General features: G+C 30.1%; 1 protein-coding gene across 1 annotated transcript; it reads right to left on the bottom strand.

The window, feature by feature from the left end:
* Window positions 1-904: 904 nt before the first annotated feature.
* On the bottom strand, window positions 905-8953 carry LOC123297353 (meiosis-specific nuclear structural protein 1-like). The gene is made up of 10 exons (XM_044878987.1): window positions 8895-8953; window positions 8281-8463; window positions 6794-6903; window positions 6478-6601; window positions 6172-6401; window positions 5250-5414; window positions 4691-4769; window positions 1833-2036; window positions 1561-1745; window positions 905-1078 (listed from the first exon to the last, which is right to left on the bottom strand). Exons 1-10 carry the CDS (start codon window positions 8916-8918, stop codon window positions 913-915), a joined length of 1470 nt encoding a protein of 489 aa, XP_044734922.1. The 5' UTR covers window positions 8919-8953; the 3' UTR covers window positions 905-912.
* Between the last annotated feature and the right edge of the window lie 803 nt (window positions 8954-9756).

The raw sequence follows: 9756 nt of genomic DNA, 5'->3' as shown, positions 1-9756 counted from the left end.
TACATTTACCGTGGCAACAATCTTTTAGAAAAATTTATGTCCAAAAACTCTTGTAGGTAGAAATATTTCAAACAAAAGTCTTACTAATAAAAAAGAAGAGTTTTTCAGAATTAGTAAAACTTTTTAAGTATTTCGTTTGAAATATTTTCACAAGCGAAACTGATCAATTCTTTAAACTAAATCAAGGGATGAAAATGAAAGTTCAAAAATTTATCGTTCTTACGATACGATTATTTCTTATTTTTCAAAATTTTTATTCTCGTAAAGTCCAAATTCTTTATTCTGGAATAGTCTTGGGAAACTAGTACTTTCCACTGCCATGGACGGTGGTTCCCGCATATTTACGTTATCATTGTCCTGCATAAATCAAAATTTATTATCAATTTTCTAAATTACATTTAAACCGTGGCAACAATCTTTTAGAAAAATTTATGTCCAAAACCCCTTGTAGAAATATTTCAGACAAAAGTCTTACTAATACAAAAGAAGAGTTTTTCAGAATTACTAAAACTTTTAAAGTATTTCACAAGCGAAATCAACGATGCACTTTCCAAACGGGTCAGCTTCCTGTTTTAATTAGTACGAATTATTATCGTCAGTTGGCGGAACTGCAACTCCCAGTTATCAATTTCGATTATATAAGCTTATCTATTGTGTTCATAGATGACACTTAATCTGCTATCTATCTATTCTTGTCTATTGAGTGACAACATGTAGTTTTTGAATCGACCTGTACGCGTACATCATAAAAATTCATTATCATCATTTTTTCTAAACCCGACTAAAAAGTTTTAGCTTCAAAAATTGTTTCTAAATTTAAAAACTCTGAAATAAATAATAAGAGCTATTTAAAAAAATTAAAAATTTTATTTATGAAAATACAAAACTAGTACATTTACAGCAAATTTTATTTTAGCATGGCTCTTTTAAAGACAGTGTTTCTTTGAGTTGTTTGGCAACATCTTCATCTAAATATTTTAAATCTTCTTCCTTCAATAATCCACTTGGCAAAAAACCAACTAAATTTTTTGCATGTTCTTTGAGTAATTGAATTCTTTCAAAATCGATTTTCTCTTTCCTAAAAAAACAAAAATAAAAATAAAAGTTATTTATGGTTAAAATTTTTATATAGCAACATATAATCTTTCGCGATTTGCCCATATTATGCCGTTTGTTTGGACGTTCTGTGTTTTAGATTTTATTATCCCCCTACGAAAGCTAATTGTTCGGATTAGAAGTTCTGATACCTGCAAATAACTATATAAAAGTAACGCACTTTTGACACACAAAGGTGATAAAAGTCACTTAGTCCAGATGAAAAAATATAATAGGTTCATATCATACACAGGATCGGAGCAACAGCAGTTACTGAAAAAAGCGTGAGAAAAAACACAAGGTCTATCTCATTAATTCTAAGCAGCTAACGACCATGCCACACACTATCTTATACTGCCATGAATCGCATGATGGAATCCCACATGCGCGACTACAGTCCCCACAGACGGTCAACAGTTCCCAAACATTGGAGTAAAGTTAAGAAACCTAAATCCGCCTATATACCTTTTATTTTCATTCTCTTTTTCAAGTTCCTTTAATCGCCATAATTGTTGAATTTCCGCAGCACGTTTCTCTTGTCTTTCTAACATCATTTTTTCCACAGTATGACGCACTTCGATCATTTTTCTTCTACGCTTTTGTTCAGTCATTTGATGGATTCGCTCTTCTTCTATTAATCGTTCCATTAACTAAAGGAAAAAAGATAAGTTGGGAATAATATTGGTACATTTGCCGAACAACAGAGGGAATTTGATCCGAATGTGAGCTTTACTTACTTCTTGCCTGTATTTATAATCATTCTCACATTCTTGCTTAAGTCTATCTTCCTTTTCCTTTATTTGTAGATCTAATGCGTAACTTAGTTGTAGACGAGTTAGATATTTTTTCTCCATTTCCGCCTGAGCACGCTTTATGTCAGCTTCTTTAGCTTCTTCTTCCATTAATTCTAGTAATAACATATTTCTTTCTTCGCGTTCCTCCTAAAAAACAAAAATTGTTTAAAAAAAGTTAAATTGAAACGTTTACAATAAAGAGAATAATATTTAAAGGGCTTGCGCGTGAAATCGAAATCAATTCCGTCCGGAAAGAAACAAAAATCGGATTTATTCGAAGTCAAAAATTTTTTTAAGTCATGACGTCAGTTCATTTATTTTGAGCTTGATTATACATTTTCTGATCATTCGAAGTAGTCATAGAAATAATATATTGATCAAACCAAATGACTTGTACCTTTAATTAAATATGATTGGAAAGCCGTCATGGAAACGAATTGTAAATACTGGAGTAAAATATGTAATTTTTCTAAAGAGTATGAAAAAAAATCTACAAAAATGAGTACAAGTTTACCATTAGATTCGTCCTTGGACGAAATGGAAGAAACACGATTTCGTAAAAAATATGCACCATTATTAAAGAAAATCTTACCGACAACACATTTTACATATCAGGAATTAGAAATTATCATGATTATTTATTATAAGATAAGCAAACAAAATGGTGAAAATTCAAATGGTATGACATGGCCACAGTTTCGTGAAATATTGCATAGTGCATTCGATATGACCGATGATTCAATGATGGAACGTATATTTGCGGCATTGGATAAAGGACCAAAAGTAATTATTATTTCATGAATATTTCTTTTTCAGCGTGTCCAGCACTGCGTAGAATATATAATTATACGCTCAAATAACAAGATTTAGATACAGAGAAAATTTAACAAGCCTATATTTCATTTGTTTTGTATCTAAACGACTAACCTATATTTCAATTGTTTTGTAAAGTTACGTTATACCAACGGAGGAAACATTTTTAGCATTAGTATCTTTTATGAAGAAATATACACAACTAAGATAATCGATCACACGTAATTTTATGTTTCGAAGAAGTTACTTTTTTTCTACAATATGCCCAAGTGCTATCATCCAAAAACAAAAATAATCCGGTAAAAGATGTTGAAATAAACCGCTTCACTTGTTGCTAAAACCTGGTGGAATGTGTTTCTTAGGTTTCAAATATCATTCGTAAATCATGCGTTAGTTACGCAAGTGTTTCTATTTGTTAATAAACAATAAATTGTTAATTAAATGAAACGGTCCATATAAATAAAGATGACAAAAAATTGATGAATAGGCAACTTGTATAACGTTTATGTTATACATGTATAAGAGTTTTTCGAATATTTGACAAACACTCATCTATGAAAAATTCTTACTCAGTCTTTAAAAGCCATCTCTTCTTAGTACAAATCTTTTTTGTTCCGTTTTCCCTTAAACCTTCTTATCATTTCGTAGGTGGTATTTTTATAAACATGGGAAATAGTATTCCGATTTAGTAAAAGATTTCTGTATTTTTTAAAATATCTTAGATTTTCCGGTTGCTGGACACCCATATAATAAATATTCCCTTCCCAATTGTAATAAATATTTTGTCTTTTCATGATTCTTCCCTGTATCAACGCAGATAAGCGGTTCTGTGCCGGTTGTATCTATGCAATCTTGGGCGTATACAATGTCATTATTTTTACGTGGAACTTTAGAAGAAAAAATTGAATATTGCTATGCTGTAAGTATTCTATTTAATACTACTTGTTCTCAATTTTAACTGCTAAGGAAAGTGATTGTAACCCATTACAAACATGGATTCCAAGAAATGCGAATAAAGTAAAACTAGTAGCTACTTAAAAATACGTAGCTTATAACCACTTGGATAAATAATGGCGAAAAGCTTCACTCTATCCATGGAGTGTAGAGCTAAGGAGGACCATCTTATATGGGAAAAAAATTGGTCAGAGGTAAGGAGCAAATTATAACAAAACTATAACTCTAACAACTTGTTTAGATCTTTATCTTACTCTGATTACTTTGTGTTTGATGCGAACTTCTCTATTCTTCATTAACAACTTGTCCTTATCTTACTCTTATTACTTTAAGCACTTCTTTTAAACTTACTCTTTTGCTTTATCATTTGCTAACGTGGTGCCACCAATTTGACGTATTTGACGACAAATTTTTAATAAATGTAATTGGTTCCGCTTAGCTCTACACTCTATAACTCTATCTAATCATACTCTGTAAGCTTTATGTTTCTTCTCTGAGATTCTTAGTTACCGAAGCAATACTTCTTTTAAAAATAACTTTCTTTCATGATTAGATATAATGGAAACATTTTTTTCAAGGTTTATAATCCAATGGGGGAGGGAGCTATTGTTCGAGATAAATTATTCCGATTACTTAAAGCCACTGCAATAAGCATGGGCGAAGATGAAAGTGATGAAGCCGTAAAAGTACGTATATTTAAAAAAAAGAAGCATATTTCCAAAACTCTCATTGCCTTAGACTCCTTTGGAATCCCCCAAACAAATCGATTGTTTTGCGTCATTTATAAATTAATTTTATTTCTAGGATATCGCAGAAATTGTTGCTAAAAAATTCGACATAGATCGTGATGGTAAAATATCATATGAAGATTATAAACAAACAGTATTAAAATGTCCAATGTTGTTGGAAACATTAGGACCATGTTTACCGAGTCGAAGTGCAGTTCATGCATTTTTAACAACATTTACAGCTTTAACTGGCAAAGTTTAGATTATAATGTAAGAAAAAATATTTTAAAAAATAAAGAAACTTACATCTCTCGAATGAATTTGCTTTCCAATTTCTTGAATTAACCGTTCTCTTGCTGCTTCCTTTAACTTCTTTTCATCGTCACTAAAATTTATATTATAAAATAGAAGTTTAAATCGGGTTAAATACAATTATCGCAGGAATTTAATTGTATGGAATTCATGGAACAATTAATCTGAACTTTAACATTAATCCGGAGTATTGTGTCAACTTTTCTCACTATTAACAAAACCGTTTGATTTTGAAATACTCCGGATGATTGACGGTTAGAATTTGGGGCTAGGTATTCTCGCCGAATTCCAATGATCTAGAATTCCGGATATAAAACACCATTCCGAATAGGAAACTGTCTATATTTGCCTGCAATGTACGATTTCTAGAAAGTGAATCCTTGAAAAAAAGAAATCTTTAGATATACATAACAAGTAGAAAAAAAATGTTGTAGAAAAATAGAAAAGCAAATTGTTTAAGTTTCCTGGCTATTCCAAAAGATTATCTGGCTGTACGCGGTTTCAAAGCTAAGACATTTGAAAATAAAACAAAAATAATTTCTTTATTATTAACCTCTTCTTTTTGGATTCCATTTGTTCGTTTAAATATCTTTCAATTCTATCATTTTCAGCTTTAATTCGTTCAATTTCTTTTTGTCTCCATGCTTCTCGTGCGGCTTCATGTTGTTTCATTTCTTCTTGTACTTTCTTCATATCTTGTAATCTTTTATTTGCAGCACTAAAAACAGTCACATAGAAAATCAATTTTGATAGTTATTAGGAATAGCAGAGACCATAAATTTGTATTTTACAATGTAACAGCAGATATTGTGAGAAATAGGGAATATGAATGTACTTTTTTTTTATTTTTAATTCATTGTTTACAACGTTATAATAAAGTTTAAAATATAAATACTGCTTAAAAATGCTGTATTTAAGTGTAAAAAAATATTTCAAATGCATTATAATTTTGAGATATTTAAACGCAGTTTTTTGGCGCTCTCTGTTGATGACGTATAAGTACGCGATCTGTCAATTGGTGACAGTTCAATGTATAATTTACACTTTAAAAAAATGAATTTACAACACAGAATTTACACTCGTTATTATTAAGTCTTCTAATAAAAAGCCGTAGAATAGTATAATTTAATGAAATACCATATAAAATGTAAGTAATTAATATCATACAGTATGTCAACAAATTTGACAAGCCCGTACTTTGATGTCACGTCCGTATAAAAATTTGAATTTCCGTTTTAAATTTTTTAAATGGCTTCACTGAATTTGTACTTTTATTAATTAAATTTAAATAATTAAAAAGATATTAATTACTTAAATAATGGGTTAGTTGAAATGTCCAGTCATTAAAGTTACGGAAGAAAAATATTTGAACCAAATTTAAATTTCATGAATATTCTCTATTCATAAATTGAATAAGATCAAGTTTCAAAATTCAAATTAAATACTCAGAAATAGTTTTAAAAAAGAAGTTTTACCTTTCATCTTCATCTCGAATGCGTTGAACAACATCGTCAATAATTTTTTTCTCAGTTAAATAATTTTCATAATCAATTTGTTTTTGTCGTTCCCTAACAAGCATTTGATTCTGCAATGAATGACGGTAGTCGGCTTTTTTCATTTCATTCTCGATACATTGTTGTTTATCGAATTCGGAATCGTTTGCTCGTAGTTTGTTAAATGCTTCGTTTGCTTGTTGCTCACGAACCTAAAAACATTGGTGGGTGTGATAAAATAGCTCTTGATCTTAAATTTACAAACAGTAAATGAATAAAATGAAAAACCTTTTGTTCTAATTCTTCTGCTTTCTTTTGGGCAATTTGACATGCTAGTTCTTTTGCGGCATATGCTAATCTTAATTTGCGTTCTAGTTCACGTAATTCTGGATCATTTTCTCGCAACTGTTGCCTAAAATGTTTAAGTTTGTATAAGTAAAATCTAAGCAAAAGTTAAAATTATTCTTTCTCGAAAAGTGTACAGCAAAGACTAACGATGTATTGCTAGGAAATTGTGAAAAGAGTGATTCTAATCTTTTTCGCAATTCAGCATTAACTTTTCTAAATTTTGTTGCTTATTATAACGAACTTGTAGCTGAATTACCTTCTTTTAAGTTCAACTATTTCTTCCCGTTTAACTAAATCCATTTGTTGTGCTAATTTTTCATCAGTGAAATGAGATCTATCGCTTCCAATTTTTTCTTTTTCTCTATCCTTTAAAATCGTTTAATGATTTCAAAACAAACATAAAATTATAAAAATTTTAATTACGTTTTAATTTAATATTTCGATGTAGGTAGGAAACTTCTTATTTGAATTTTGCTACATGTCAAAACACATCAGCGGTGTAAACAAATCTACAGCGCATGTGCAACATGTAACTATGTAAGATACAAAGTGGTTGCAAATAAGGTTCTTATTTTACCATTAACATAAGATTATTTTTATACCATGTATATGAAATATACATATTATATTAAGTTTAGTCCCAAGTTTGTAACGCTTAAAAATATTGAATTTTGGTTTAGGTGTTCATAGAATCACCTAATTAGTCCATTTCCGTATGTCTGCCTGTCTGTCCGTCTGTCATCACGATTAGTCAAAAACGAAAAGAGATATCAAGCTGAAATTTTTATAATGTGCTTAAGACGTAAAAAGTGAGGCCAGTTCGTAAATGATCAACATAGGTCAATTGGGTCTTGGGTCTGTATCATCACTGTTTACCCACGAGGGCGCCAATTATGTGAAAATTTTGTAGTACATATATGTATTAATATGGGAATATCAGTTATATGTGTGTGGCTATTTAAGAGTGGAAATCTTTCTTTATTTACGTGACGTCAAAAAACAAACGATTGCGTCATCAAAACTGTCTATACATGGTATTTCAACAGTTAACTCAGTCAATTGTTTGTTTTCACTTGTTATTCAAAGTTTTGCTTATTAGAAATCCTGAAATCCGTGATACTGTAGTGGTGGTTTAAATATTGGAAGACGAAATTTGGAAAGATATTTTTCTAATAAAATAACATCCCTAACATACCGCATGCCTTGTGGATAATAATTACGTGCTCAATTATTTTGCAATTTTTAATAACTCTATCAACCAGTATTCATCGAAATGTTTGATTTGTGACGTAGTTCAGGCTAGCTTTTGAACAAATTTCCTCCCTTCTGGAACTGGCCACGTGGTTTACTGTCTCAATTATGGAAATTTTTGTATTTTTATAGGTGATCAATTTTCTTACCTTTTGCATTTGTTTTAGTAGATGAAATTCGTGATACTGTAGTGGCGATTTAGAGGGTCGCAAGTATGATCATCACCCAAGGCCTCACAAAACTCGAATGGAAAAATAGTTTTTAAAACACTGTATGCGTTTCAATTTTGGAGGGCGAAATTTCGAAAGTTATTTATCTAATAAAATGCACCCCTAACATCTCGCATGCTCTGTGGATAATAATTACGTGCTCAAATATTTTGCAAGTTTTGATAACTATCAAATAGTATTCATCGAAATACTTCTGGCCACAAGGTTTTACTATCTCAATAACGGAAATTTTTGTATTTTTATTATAGATCAATTGTCATACCTTTTGCATTTGTTTTAGTAGATCCATTTCTTTTTGTTCGATAAAAATATGTTGTATAACTTTTCGACTGTTCGACCGTTTTGTTAAATCAGCTCGTTCATTCTCAATCATTTGCAAACGACTTGTATTTATTAAATTTTGATTTAGTTGTTCTTCTCGTAATTGGGCAGCCAATTTCCGCTCCTAAATCATTTTTGAATTTGAATATTTTGATTGGCCTTTAAAAATTATAAGAACAAGTATTTCCCTACGGTAGACTAAGTTGGAACTATTGAAATCAGACCAACTTCTTGTTTTAATTAGTATGAATAATTTTCGCGAGTTGGCGGGTGGCAACTCCTAGTTATCAATATAATCACTAGAGTTGTAGAAAATAAAATTCACTAAAATACATTTAGCATTTTTTCGCCCAGATTTTAAAAATAAAAAATTTGAATTTTCGTGGATATAATTTTGTATTTTAAAACATTGAACGTTAAATATCTCCCTAAATATGAAATTTATAAAGAAAAATTTTCCGAGGATAACTTTTAGTTAATTTTATTTTTTAATGAACACCCCATATTCAAAATGTCATTAAAATGAAATAGATTTTTTCTTAAAAAGTATCTTACCATTCCGCCTTGTACTTTACTCATTTTCAGAATGGATAATTTAATTTTAGATAATATTAAAGAAATAATAGAGATTAATTTATGTAAATTATAACCATTTAATAAATGATTATGTTAATACTGTATTCAAACCTCTCAAACATATTTAAACAGATTATTATTATTATTGTTATTAATTATTTGTATCTTAATGGTATCCAAGTGATTTTACTACTTTGAATGGTACGAGAGCTGGAAATGTTTTTGAGAGTTTATTTTAAGGCGGTTGAATTTTGAATATTTGTTTCATTATTGAAATCAGGTAAGGATGAACACCTGAGAGCGGTTGTTTTAACTAACGCTGTACACGTGCTAGTAAAAGCAACAGAATTTCTGCCTGGCAAATTAATATTGTATTTTTATACCATGTATATATGAAATATACATAGTATATTAAGTTTAGTCCCAAGTTTGTAACGCTTAAAAATATTGATGTTAAGCAAAAAATTTTGGTATAGGTGATAAAATCATCTAATTAGTCCATTTCCGGTTGTCTGTCTGTCTATCGTCTGTCCGTCTGTCATCACGATTACTCAAAAACGAAAAGAGATATCAAGCTGAAATTTTTATAGCGTATTGAGGACGTAAAAAGTGAGGTCGAGTTCGTAAATGACCAACATATGTCAGTTGGGTCTTGGGCCCGTAGGATCCATCTTGCAAACCGTTAGAGATAGAACAAAAGTTTAAATATAAAAAATGTTCCTTATCAAAAAATAATCAACTTTTGTTTGAATTTTTTCGTAAATATCACTGTTTACCCGCGAGGGCGCAAATTAGGCGAAAATTGTTTAGTATGTAATTATGGGAATATCAGTTATGTATC

The sequence above is a fragment of the Chrysoperla carnea genome, chromosome 1, assembly GCF_905475395.1.
Source record: "Chrysoperla carnea chromosome 1, inChrCarn1.1, whole genome shotgun sequence".
In the NCBI taxonomy this organism is placed as follows: Eukaryota; Metazoa; Arthropoda; class Insecta; order Neuroptera; family Chrysopidae; genus Chrysoperla; species Chrysoperla carnea.
This window is presented reverse-complemented; position numbering and strand designations above follow the sequence as displayed.

Bases quoted from the DNA above. Each gene is read 5' to 3' on its own strand.
- LOC123297353 (XM_044878987.1), bottom strand. From the start codon at position 8,918: ATGAGTAAAGTACAAGGCGGAATG. The intron at 6,904-8,280 runs GTATGACAATTG...ACGATTTTAAAG, and splicing joins TACTAAAACAAATGCAAAAG to GATAGAGAAAAAGAAAAAAT. The intron at 4,770-5,249 runs GTTAATAATAAA...TATAAATTTTAG, and splicing joins ATGGAATCCAAAAAGAAGAG to TGACGATGAAAAGAAGTTAA.